General features: G+C 41.6%; 2 protein-coding genes across 2 annotated transcripts; one reads left to right on the top strand and one right to left on the bottom strand.

Annotated features, from left to right (window-relative positions):
* Nucleotides 1-1,892: 1,892 nt before the first annotated feature.
* GCK72_000760 (uncharacterized protein) lies at nt 1,893-7,988 on the top strand (the record flags this gene model as incomplete). The annotated part of the gene is made up of 9 exons (XM_003109362.2): nt 1,893-2,460; nt 2,554-2,652; nt 4,943-5,049; nt 5,099-5,212; nt 6,505-6,612; nt 7,007-7,256; nt 7,310-7,395; nt 7,443-7,523; nt 7,914-7,988. The coding sequence occupies 9 exons, from the start codon at nt 1,893-1,895 to the stop codon at nt 7,986-7,988; spliced, it is 1,488 nt and encodes a 495-aa protein (XP_003109410.2).
* Nucleotides 7,989-9,119: 1,131 nt separating this feature from the next.
* Nucleotides 9,120-13,213, bottom strand: GCK72_000759 (uncharacterized protein; the record flags this gene model as incomplete). Its single annotated transcript, XM_053722666.1, has 11 exons — nt 9,120-9,263; nt 9,310-9,823; nt 9,962-10,284; nt 10,333-10,988; nt 11,060-11,495; nt 11,543-11,640; nt 11,688-11,816; nt 11,865-12,247; nt 12,294-12,583; nt 12,831-12,941; nt 12,986-13,213. 11 exons carry the CDS (start codon nt 13,211-13,213, stop codon nt 9,120-9,122), a joined length of 3,312 nt encoding a protein of 1,103 aa, XP_053591311.1.
* Between the last annotated feature and the right edge of the window lie 12 nt (nt 13,214-13,225).

Raw genomic sequence — 13,225 nt, 5'->3', positions numbered from 1 at the left:
TCCAACAAAGTGTTCAGACAACAATAGGCGAAAAGTGTTTTTGTTGTTTTCCTTTTTTGGGAAGGAGCAGAAGGCGTATGCCAAGAAGCATAAAAGAGAAATCTCAGTATGTTTTATCGCTTTTTTGGATCTCACTCTTGCTGGAATCTCTGTTTTTTTTCTTTGAGAAAAAGTGTGACACCCCGAAAAGTCACAAGGAGAGTCTAGACTTTTCTATAACTTCATTCCTAATTCTCCATATCACCGTGGTAACGGGCTGTTCGGTTCCAATTGAATAACCTCCCACGTCTTCATAAAAGGAGGAAAATTCATATTGTGAATTATTCAATCCCTAAAAAGGGTCGGTGACCTTCAACCTATTTCTTCCTTCCTTTTAGGCGAAAAGGCCATCAGAATCGGTTGAAGCGTGAAAGTCGCCGTGAGAGAGCACATGGCTCCTTATTCTTCTTTCTTTTTTAAGCTCCCCGATCGAGTCCTTTCTTGGTGTGGTACATACACTTATTATGATGATTGACGTCTTTGCGTCCGATCTATTTTTATATCCCTTCGAGCTCTTTGGAGCATGGCGAAGAGGAAAAGAGTGAGAACTCAAGGTGATTGGCACATTGCCAAAACTCCCGCCGCCCGACCTACCGCTCTTTTCCGCGCTCTCCATGAAAGACGCCACTAATCGGTGAGGAAGGAGAGAGAGAGCAAGTTTATATTACTTATGGCTCACACACACACATATATACGGAAAGACACACGTCTCGCGCCCCACACGCGGCACCGCTTATTTGCTCTTTGTCAAGCACTCTTGCACATTTTGGCAGCGGATGGGTTGGGAGGAGGGCGCCACCGTCGCCGCCGCCGCGTTCTCTGCGATAACCTGACTCTTTCTGGGAGCACAGATGATAGGAGCAAAAGAAACACATAGAGTAGTTTCGCTCTCATTTCAACAAGCACTTCACCTCTGCCCTCGAATAATTTTTGTGTTTCTCCTCGAAGCGAGTTGTTCCTTTCTTTTCTTTCCCAAACATTGTGTTCTCTGCACTCTTTTCACCTTTGAAAATGGCATGAAAGAGAGTGAGAGACACAAACCAATTGAAATTGGATACATTTTGGGTTTCCCCCCTCCTCTTATGAGCAAATAGAGGAATCAGTTTTGGAATGAACAGATTTGTTCTCACTCAAAACACAGTCTATTTTTTGAGACTACGAGTCAAATACCATTCATTGAATAACTGGTTGTAGAGCTACTTGTTATTCTGTTCATTTCATTTGCTCAATTGTTCACAAATAATGTATTTTGTAGGAAAACTGTCAAATGTTTTTGTTGCTATAACTGGAATACTGTAATCTGGAAATCCCACAGTTTTCAGTCTTCTGAAATTTTAACTCCCATCTTGATTATAATCTGGAACTCTCATGGAACTAATCTATGTGGTTATGATAGTAGTTAATTTGGGATTCTTAAAATTGAAGAATCTCTGGGTCAGAAGTCATGTATCCTAGATGCTTCAGAATTTTGAGAATTCTCAACTCGATCATTTTATAGACGATATCAAAATCTTCAATTTGAGATATCGTTTGTATCGGACTCCCTTTTCTGAATAAAGTTACGATAATGCCAGTGAAATCTTCTATACATCTAATTTTCGGAAGATTTTCCAGCACCCCATGACATTTTTTTCTGAAATCTTATTGTCTGAAATGCCATTTTTGTTCATTTTCTGCCGAATTTACTTTATCTATAATCTTGTATAATGCCAACTCCCTCTTCCTTTCTGACCTTTTCGTTTTCATTTTCTCTTCTCGATTTTCCGTCCACAATCTCAACATTTTCTAAACTTTCAAGAAGTCCATCTCTCCTCGATCCTTCTCTTCTTCTTCTCACGCCTTCTCCTCTTCGGATGACCTACGCTGAATCGACTCGATCCGCCGTCGTCTACTCGTCGATTGTGCCCCCACCACGTACACCTGTCGGTCCTTCCATGTTGAAAGATGGTGTGCGGAAAGGCTCCGCCCCCTTACAACCGATACAACCGAAAAATGGAATAAATAGTCTGGATTATTGGAGTAAATCAGAAGACGAGAAATCAGGGATCACCTGCTATTACAGTCGACACAATATTCAATTTCCATCGCAACGGCAGATTAGTCGAATGAAACAAACGCCTGGAAGGCCTACAATGAATGGATTTCCGTCTACTTCAACTGCCCAAAACGGGAATGGAGTAGTACGGTACCCACCGTTTCCACAGAACACTCCAGAATCTGTGATGAGTCCACCAGTGGGAATCTACCGTAACGTGCCAGCAATGCCACGTGCAAAACTGTCAAAAGACGAGAAAAACGGTGGTGTGAAACAACGGGAAGACGGTAATCCAAAGAATGTGGTGTGGGGTGGATCATCACGAAGAGATGATGAGAATGGTGCCACGTCAGCAATCACTCCGTTGAATCCTTTTCCAGCAAGTGGTAAGAAAACTGGAAATGTGTTGTTTTTGGGATGAGATTTGAATTATACAAAAATCTGAAATTAAAAATGACTAATGACTATCCAAGTTTCAGCATCAAATGAGAAGAAACGATCAACTGCAAGAAGGAAACCGAGATGGGCGCGCTGTTTTCAGACGCTCTTCTGCTGTGTCACACCGCCCAGAGAGATCGGTGAGTTGTTTTTTCTGTAATTCTCGAAAAAAAAGAAGTTTTTTGGAATCTGAAACTTGTAAATTGATCGTTTCGAAATTATGTCATCTCGCAACTTTTAGAGACTAAAGTTACGGGATGGAATAGTTACAAAACGGTCAGTTTCGAAGTGTCCCGGAGCACATTTTTGTAGTTTATATCTTTTTTGTAGCTCTTCTATTAGCTCGGCACAGTTCTTGCAACTGCGCTCCACCGAAACGCCCTTGACAAATGTCTATTTTTCTCTGAGTCTCGCAATTTCTCACGCAAAATTCTTCGGTTTCGGCAGAGCGCGTTTGTAAAAAGCGTGCCGTGCTAATAGTTGCCTGAAAAAAACGTTTTGAAACCAGGAATACCAAAACCAACACATTTTGAAACTTTTGATCTCATGTTAACCGCAAAAATTTGGTTTCAAAGTTTCAAAACGTCCTTCAGCTGTTTTTCTCTGAAAATCACATGAAAAATGAACATTTCAAGGGCAAATATTTTGTCGAACTTCCAACATCTCGAGGTTCTTTCAGTCACCCGCAAAACAATTATTTTGATCGCCTCACTTCACTCCCCCCTCCTCGAAAAAATGTTTTTCTCATTCCTCTGATGTTCCAGTTATTACACTCACTCCTATCCTCTCTGATTCTCGTTTTCCCTCTTTTCCATCAAAAATCTTCCAATCATTCGGAAATCCGCCTCGTCTCATCCACCCACAAATGATCTTTTCTTCATCATATTTCTATCAAAACTACCATTGATTTGTGTCCATACCATTCCCATTACTATCAAAAAGTCAATATTTTCCGATTCACGAACGCGGCGGCTCAACTTGTCGAAAGACGGCAAAGTGAGTTCAGCCGGGGTGCCGAAAAAAGAGATTTTTGAAAAAAAAAGTGAGGGCAGCTGGTTTTGATTTATTTGCGAATAATCGGTCTCCTTACTCGTTCCTCCTCCTCCCATCACCCCGCCGCCTCAGGCAATGTGTCACAACCACAATTTTGATGAGGAGAGGTGATGGGCTCACGCGCACAGAATTTTTGAACTTGCGCAATGTTTGCACAGACATGAAACAGTGGAAATTTGATGGGATTTAAAGGAAAGGAGAGAGAATAGTTAAGAGAGGTTTAGACGGGAAAAGTGACTGGAAGTTTTAATTATGAAGAAAATGTCTGAAACTGAATAACTTATGAAAGATTGTCCCAATCTTGAAAAATCGAAATTTCAGATAATTTTCGGACTTTTATTATTAGCACGGCACGCATCTTACAACCGCGCTCTACCGAAACCGAAGAAATTTGTGTGCGAAGTTGAGAGACTCGGAGAAAAAGAGACATTTTTCGAAGGTATTTCGGTGGAGCGCAGTTGTAAGAAATGTGTCCAGCTAATAGCAAAAAAAGAACATTCGGTTTTCATTTTTTTGCTGAAAATCGAACTTTTTTAGATTTCGAAATTGAAAAATCGCAATTTTGGGAGAGCTTTCATCGAAAAAATTCACTAGAAATCTTCAGCAGAAGATCAGTTTCCTGTATTCATTATCTCGGCACAATTTTCTTCGTTTTCGGTAGAGCGCGGTTGTTAGAAGCGCGCCGTGCTAATAGAATACTGTAAATCCGGAAACTTGACAATTCAGCTCTTTGCCTTATCTTCTCATTCCGAAACTCTTTTTTCTCCTTCACTTTCAGTCTGTAGAACTCTTCTAATCCTTTTGAATCGACCCCCTATACCCACCCAACTCTTTCCAGCAGACAGGATTTCCCTGAACTCTATATCATCAATGTTTGACCGGTCACTTTCACTACTCCATCACTCATTTCACTTCATTCCCCGTAGTCAAAAAGTCGAAAACTTTGACCAGAGAGACAGAAAACTCTTCAAAAAATCATCCCATTTCATAATCTCCCTCCTCGTCTTCCCACAAAATATCATCTTTTCCTCATATTCTCAAATTACTCCGAGAACCCCCGCACTGGAAAGATGAAAACGCAGTTTTTCATCTCTCTTTTTTGTGATTTCCGAAACAGATGGTGCCACTCGGTGTGCCTGGGACCCATCCAAAGAACTCGAACTTTGATTCATACGAAGTTTCCTGCGGGTTTCTTCAAGTTGTGGGAGTTGAAATGAAGAGTTTTTGGAAGAAGAAGAGATAGACAGCTGGTGGGATTTGTTTCCCTTCCAAACTCATGCTCATTGATCACATAAAACACATAAAAATGATAGGAGCATCCATGTTTCCGGTGGATCGAAAAAGATGAAAAAGATGAAAAACCAACTGATTTTGCAGAGAAAATACAATCAAACCAGCGAACGAACAGTACCAACAACAATCATCAGAATGGAAGACCGTCGACACCGACGAATGCGGGACCCCCAATTCAGCTTATCACACAGGTATCCTTTCCTGTCTCTGAATCCCGCAATTCCAGATTCCATTTTCTAGGTGCATCGTGACGGAACGGTGACAGGACTACCGGCGACAAATCAGAATGGTCAGCCGATTGGCCCAGCTGGTGATGGAGTGACAACGTATGAGAAGATTGCCAATGATTCGATTGTGAGTTTTTGAACAATTGTTTTTCAGCGATTTTGAGTAATACTGGAATCATATAAAATAGCCTTGAAAGATCTGGCGCGTTTAGTAGCAATGAAGGATACAGTTAAGTTCAGGTTATTAAATTGTTGATTACTGCGAACTTAAAGTGGGCGTGTCCTGGCTCCGCCCATTTCTGTAATTAAGTAATTACTTGCAATGGTATCACTTAAAATTAGTAATTTTTCAAATCTGGCTGAAAAGTGGGCGGAGCCTAGATAAATAGAATTCGATAGAAATATAAACTTTTCCAGTTTCAAAATCATCATTTTCAAAATTTTTGGCTTTTTTTGATTCCGCCCATTTCTAGAAATTGGTTTTGCATTATAGGGTGTGTTATCGCCAAAATCCCAATAGTTATCTGAAATGGTGGGCGGAGCCTAGTCGAATGAGCACCGCTTATTTTCAGACGTGTTTAAGTTTTTAGGAAGCATCATTACGCCACGTTCCTGAATTCTCAGCCAGTGATTCTCTAAAAGTGTGTGGAGCCTCCCTAATTAGCCCGCCCTGGTAGTTTTCCTCCCCCACTCAACCTTCCGTCTCTCTCCTAAAAGCTCTTAAAACAACGTCAGAGGAATTTTTATGGCTTTCTGCCTTTGAACTCGCTTCTTCTTTTTCTTCTTTTCGACCTTTGTCCTTCATCTCTCGCCAACTCACTCGACATTCTTCTTCTTTGCAAAACTCATCTTCTCTCTATCATCTTCGAAAACAATCGAGAGAGTGGCAAAACAGGCGGAGCTCCTTGCTCCCCTTCAGGTGTGCTTTGCCCCCAGAGAGAATCATAACAGTTTTGTTTCATCTTTAAGTGAAAAAGAAAAGAAAGAAGTGCAGTTCTCTCTTGAGTGAGTGTAATACCTTCTCTTCTCTTCCGGAGCTCACTTTTTTTTCATTGGCGAGCGGGGCAAGTCACCGGTTCAAACCAAGCTTTTCGACACAACTTTTTCGCTGATTTTCGTTTCGTTTTTCATCCATCCCGATTCATTAATTATTTGATATTTTTTACTTGTTAGAAACAATGCGGGAACCCCAAAATGTGAAACGGAGACATATGATGTTCCAAGACGAGTTTGACTATCGGTTAAACTATCGAGAACTCATCGAATGGAAACCCGGAAGGACACCGTCGGCGTTAGAAATTATGGAATTAGGATTATTGAGTTGTAAAAAGGTATCATTCCAGGCTGGAATTTCCAGTGTAACCCAAAATCTGCAAATTTTCATTTTTGAATTTTGAAAATTACTATGAATCTGTTCAGGGAACCATCAACGAGAAGCCACTTCTACCCCCATTGTTACCCCAAGATAGCAATAAAAAGTGTTTGGTGATCGATCTTGATGAGACACTGGTGCATTCTTCGTTCAAGGTGAGTTAATCGCTGGAAATTGGCTGAAAATTAGTGAGAATTCGATTATTTTCAACCATAAGTATAGTTTAGAATATATTGAGATTAGCTGGAAATAACTGAAATGGGCGACTTCTAGCTCTCTTTTTCAAAATTTTAAAAGTCATATACTCAACATTTCTCTGAAAAACTTACTTCTAAAAATTCTATATCGATAGGAGAACATGCCATACTAATAGGGAACTTTTTCCAGTCCATTCATCAATCTTTTGAACCGCGAAGTCGAAAATTTTTGAACTCAATTCAAAACAAACTGGAATGTGTTGACGTTTTTCAAGTGAACAGCTGTTCTTTCTTCTCTTTTTCACACATCACTTATCTCAATCTAGTCATCTGAAATTCTATCTACTTTCAGCCCGTGAAGAATCCAGATTTCGTGATTCCCGTCGAGATTGATGGTGTCGAGCATCAAGTTTATGTACTGAAACGACCGTACGTCGACGAGTTTCTCGCCAAAGTTGGCGAACATTTCGAGTGTATTCTGTTCACCGCGTCGCTGGCAAAATACGCGGATCCAGTCGCCGATTTGCTGGACAAGAAGAAGGTGTTCAGAGGAAGACTCTTCCGTGAAGCGTGTGTATTCCATAAGGGTAATTATGTGAAAGGTGAGTAATTAGGAATTGATAATTAGCATTGAGAGAGAATTTTTCATTTTCAGACTTGAGTCGTCTAGGAAGAAATCTGAATCAATGTCTGATAATTGACAACTCGCCAGCCAGTTATGCATTCCATCCTGAAAATGCGGTAAGTGAGATTTCTGATGAATGAAAAATCTGGAACAAGAGATTCAGGTACCCGTCACGACGTGGTTCGATGATCCAGCTGATACAGAGCTCCTGGATATTCTGCCCTCGTTGGAGCATTTGAATGGGGTAAGTAAGGGATTAGGTGGGGAATTTGAGACGTTTTGGAACCATACCGTTTTGAAACCGAATGATTTCTGTCGGAAATGGTTTCGAAATGTCTTGGTGAGTTTGGAAATTCCAGATTTTGGGAACTCAAATCCAGCTGATTCTGTACCAAACAAACAAAGCACAGTTCTTACAACTGCGCTCCGCCGAAATTCCCTTGAAAAATGTCTCTCTTTCTCTGATTCTCTCAATTTCGCACACAATCTTCTTCGGTTTCGGTAGAGCGCGGTTGTAAGAAGCGTACCGCGATAATACTTTCCGAGAAGAATTTTCCAGAAATTATTTTTTCGAAAAAATCAAAATTCTTCAATTTTTCACATAAAACTGAAATCTATTATAATTTTTTTTCAGTTCTCAAGCATTTACGACCTGTATCGCCCCGAAGAAGGACCACAATCAGAGCTTCTGAATCATTGCTCATGCTGATTCTCTCCCTCTCTCTCTCTCCAATTTTCACAAAATCTTCATTCTTCAAATAATCTTGTCATCATCTCCACAGTCAACCCGATAGCTGTTTCTTTTTTATTCGGTTTTTAAAGAATATTGCCCCCCTCCTGTCTACTTCTCTTCAATAAATTTGATGGAAATACATATCCTCTCAGGATTCACCGCCCCCTCTCCCTTCTCTCCACTTGCCTTTTGTTATAATTTTAAATTTTTTTAACATTTTTAAAGCCCACCCTCCAGACTCCCCTCATCATCATTTTCATTCGAATTGTGATCTTTTTTTCTCCAAAAATCATCAAAAGAATTGCCCCTTTTTAGTTTCAAACCCGTCGTAGATTTCCCCTTTCCCATCTTTTTACCTTTTTCTCACCCTGTTTTTACAAAATTTGTTAGATTTTATATTCTCACACACATTTCTCCAAATTCTTCAATACATTGCAAACAAATCTGTCATTCTCTTTTTCTGTATTCCTATTAGCTGCTCTCCCAGTCAGTTTTTGTTGTTTTTTCCCCTCAAATTTCTAGTGAAATTCTGCTGTAAATATGAGCCTTATTTTACGGATTTCAGGTGGATTCTTTCGGTTTCCCTGGTTTCAGAAAAACCGAATCAATCTATCTGAATTCTGGCCCCCTCATCCCACTTGTTCCCAAGCAATCCTCCCAAAATTCTGAAAACGTGCATCACCCCCGTTCCCATCCCCTCCCCCCCGCCAGTGCCTTCCGTTCCAATTTTCAACCCGAGTTCGCCTTTTTCTGTTCCCCTTGAAACACACGTATCGCTAAACAATCAAAAAAATTTTGAATTTCAAAAACAATTTTCTTTTTTTTGCCGCAGTATTATGCAAAGTTTTCTTCTCTTCCCGGTTCCATGCCTACACCTCCCCTAAGTTTTTATAAATATTCAAACATGAATCAAGACCACAAAATTTTATAGTTAACCAAGAAAGAATAGTGAATCAATACCAATACACTTTGCTGACAAGAACGATTTTAAAAAGCGGCGGGAACCTATCAATACTTTGAAATAAAATGTTAAAAGCCCAAAAGACAAGAAAAGGCGGCGGGAAAAGAAAGATTCTACAAGAATAAAAATAGTTTTAAATTTTAAAATTAGGTCGGTCGGACGACTGGTCCATAAGGTCCATTATTCACGATAACGACTTGATTTCTCAGGTAAGTTTGAATAAACTCGTGAACATCGAAGAACTGGAGATGCCGCATTTTCCGTACGAGATTGGCTTTTAGTTCGGATAACTGAAAGTTTGAATATTTTAGAATATACTTTTATTCTCAAACTCACTGTCAACTCTCGGTTCTCGCTCGCATAGTCGAATACAATTCTCTGAATTTCGATTTTGATTTGCTTGACCTCCTCTGATTCTCCTCCTCCGCTAGCGGCCGCCGCCTTTCGAAGACGACCGAAAAATGATGCGCAATTTTCTTCTCCCCGCGGGTAATAACTGCTTCCGGGTCCAGGATTCTGAGACCGCCCATATGGATCGTAGCTTCCTGGCTGTACTTGATGCCATTGCTCGTTCCTATTCCGGCGGTCATTGAAATCCGTAGAGGGAACACGATTATTGTATGGATTAACCGGCGGGTAAACATCGTTATACTGTCGTTGCTGGCTTGAATATTGAGGCTGATTCATCGGCGGGATTTGATGAAGACTATTCGATGGGATTGAATCATAATTCATATCGTTGCGAGGTACCGGAGGTCTCATAGCATCTCTCATACTGGAGTACTGGTTATCCATATGTTGCGGGTTGGCATGATTAGAAATACGACTAGTTGGTCGGTAGGAATCTTGGCTGAAAATGTTCATATCATTATAACAAGTTTTGTATGAAGTTGCAAAGAATCTGCCCAAGAGGTTGAGAAGAGGTTTGCATGGTTAATCATGCCACCACGCCCTTTTAACACACAACTCTATTCCAATCACAACTCACTTCTGATGCTGGTACGGTTGTTGTTGTGGCAATGTTGATGATGACTGGGATCCAATCGGATACGGATTTTGTGGAAGCGGCTGCTGATATTGTTGTTGCATCGGCTGGTATTGAGGCTGGGAAGCTGAATGATCTGGGAACAACGGCGGGTTTTGTTGCACGAGATTCTGATGCTGCGGGTATTGCTGTTGGGACGGAGCGGATTGAGCGTAGTTCTGAGGAGCGGGTTGAGCGTGGTTCTGAGGAGCGGGTTGAGCGTGGTTCTGAGGAGCGGGTTGAGCGTAATTCTGAGGAGCCATTCCTTGACGATTTCTTCCTTGATACTGAAAACCGAGAGAATTATTCAACACAATTAATGAGCTCAAACTGACAGTTTCTACGAATGGTGTACTGTAAATAGGTTCTTGTTGTTGTTGCTGCATTTGTGGAGCCTGCTGTGGAGGCGGTTGCGGGACACTTCTTTGGACCGTCGGCGGGAGAATATTACCGAATCCCTTGGTTGGCGCTGGCTCTTCATATGCTTGTGGTTGAGACGGTCCTGGATTCGAGGATGCGGACATCCATGGATGTGAGGCGGGAACTTGATTAAAACCACTTCTCATGCGCATTTCGGAGAGTTGTTCACGTCGCAATCTATCCGCTTCTTCCTGTTTATTTCTTTCCAAAACACCTTCTGCTGGTTTATATGGCATTTGAGCTGGACAGCGATCTTGGTCATGGGTAGATGAGGATACGATGAGTGGGAGCGTATTGGCGGCGACTGTCGCCGGTGGTGGCGGGAGAAAGACTTCCTCTGCATTTACTTGAGCATCGGCATTCAAGGGTTGTGGGACGGGGGATGGCGCGGCGGGAGCGGTAGCGGGAGCTGGTGCGAGAGCCGATGGAGCATCGAATGGAGATTGTCTTGGAGCAACAACCGACTCTTCTCGTTCTTCTTGTTCCACTGCAGTAGATGCACGCGGGTTCGAGGGTTCAGGAGCTCTTGCAGATTTATGTTTGTAGAATGGATTCGTTTGGAAGCGGGTAACTGAAAAAATAAATACATTTTTTAATGAATTTTCACGACTTTTTTTGTATTTCATGAGAGCAAGTCCTCACCGGGCGGCACATGCACTTCAGCTTTATGCTTTTTTCTTCGCTCCATCTCCCTTGCTTCTTTTCTCAATCTTTTCTCGTTTCTCTCTATCGTTTTCCTCTTCTGATCTTCGGGATCGTCGTCTGAGTAACATCCTTCGGACACCTCGTCACTCTCCGACGACGACGCACCGAACGTTTGGAGTCGGCGTGTTTCGTACCCACCTTGAGCGTTTCTGTTACCATTGACACCCGCGGATATCGGCTGAACCATAGCACCTGCGAATGGATCAATTGGTCTGTAGGATGACTGAGGCACCGTATTTGAGTTGCGGCTTTCTTGACTTGGACTACGAGCGCGTTGATTACGAGCAGTTGGAGACGGAGACCGTCGACCATATTCCGGTTGGGTGCTGGAGGATGGACCGGCCTGATTTTCACGTGCTGATGTAGAGGGCATCTGGAATTCGAAATTCGAGATTCAAAAGCTTGTTTGTGTTTCCTTACCAATGATCCATCGTCATCATCGTCGTTTATCCCACCGGCAAACGTGCTAGATCGATAGTTGGGATCTTGTTCAATTTTTCGTTTCGGCTGCTGTGAAGCTGAAACTTTTTTACTCATTACTTATTTTTCGAATCACTAAACCAACCTCCACGCGGCAATCCTCGCTGACCCTGGCCTCCGTAATTTCTTCCGAAATTTTTGTTTTTCTCGTTTCCAGACGACCATTTCTCTTCGACGTCTTTAATATCATTGGCGGTGAACATTCTTACGGGCCCTGGAAACATTGGTTTAAAGCGACAAGTGATACCTCAAAGACACTCACGATTCTCGCTATCAGCTCTGAAACAAAACTGAGATGTTGGATTCTCAACCACGACGATTTCGGCGAATCTAGCCATTTGCACGAACTTTTTAAGTGTCGATCGTCCTGTGAACGCGTTAAACCATTCCGAATTCCATACTTTTGTCTCGTCAAGATTGAGTTTATTAAAGTATTTCTTGTGAATTTCGGGGTATTTTTTGCCAGTCACCATATCCAGATAACCATTGCTGAGAGTTTGATAAGGAAGTAGCATGATGCGATATTCTTCACGAACAGCATTCATAAGCTCAACAATCATATTAAATGATATGAGAGCATTTACTTCTTTCTCCGCGGATGGGTAATGTTCTGCTTCTCGCTTCTTGTTTTCATCCAAATGTTGCCTGAATTCATCAAATTATTGCAATTGCGCACAAAGATCAAACTCACAGTCTCTCAGCTCCTTCGATCAAGGAAAGAACAAAATCATTCTCAGTTTCCGGAATAACTGGATAAAACTTTGAATTAACTGCTCGCAACCATCCGCGGTTTGCCAATGCGAACGCCATTTCAGTCTTCGATCGATTCGGAATATTCTGCAATTCAGCGCCGAGCAAGACACTGGCGACACCGGTCAGAGTGATTCCCATTAATTCGGAACAACATTTGTCCAAGTCTTCCGGATCGAAACCATCTTTCACTTTTAGTGGTTGACCCATCATTGAAGCTGTCAAGAAGACCTGAAATTTCGTTATTTGCTTCATTTCTATATATTTATCTGTAAAGCAAGGCTGTACGTAAAAATTATAAACGTGGATCTCCACTCTTTCTATCTATTTCCGATTGAATCAGGAATTTTTATAGCAGCTTTTTACACAATTTTCACAATCATTCTATCCACGTCTAGAGTGGCTCTATATTTTGAAATTTTTCTTCGCAAAATATTGATTTTAACCTGCTGTAAAAAGTTTCAGTTTCATTTCTTACCTTTAGAAACTCCACCGGGTCGCCTAAATCTTGAAGTTCTTGGAGACGCGTATTATCCGACCCACTGACAATCAGATCATTAGTTAAATCTGGCATCTCTCGGGACATTTTCTGAAATTAAATGTTCAAAATTGAAATAATTAGTCAATTCCAACCTTCAAGTAGTCGTCACAATCGAACTCATTATCGCTCGAGGAATAATCACTGTACGGATCGCGCTGATATTGAAGGTATTCATCATCGACTTCTGAATCACTTCCCGGCGGCGCTCCAATAAAATGCATTTCGTCCGACGGGACGGAACCAACGATTCCCTCATTCTCCTCGGTGGTATGCGAGAGATCTAGCTCCTCGGGATAGTCTTCATCGTTGACTTCAGTCATTACCTGGAAGAA

Source organism: Caenorhabditis remanei, chromosome I, assembly GCF_010183535.1.
Source record: "Caenorhabditis remanei strain PX506 chromosome I, whole genome shotgun sequence".
In the NCBI taxonomy this organism is placed as follows: domain Eukaryota; kingdom Metazoa; phylum Nematoda; class Chromadorea; order Rhabditida; family Rhabditidae; genus Caenorhabditis; species Caenorhabditis remanei.
This window is presented reverse-complemented; position numbering and strand designations above follow the sequence as displayed.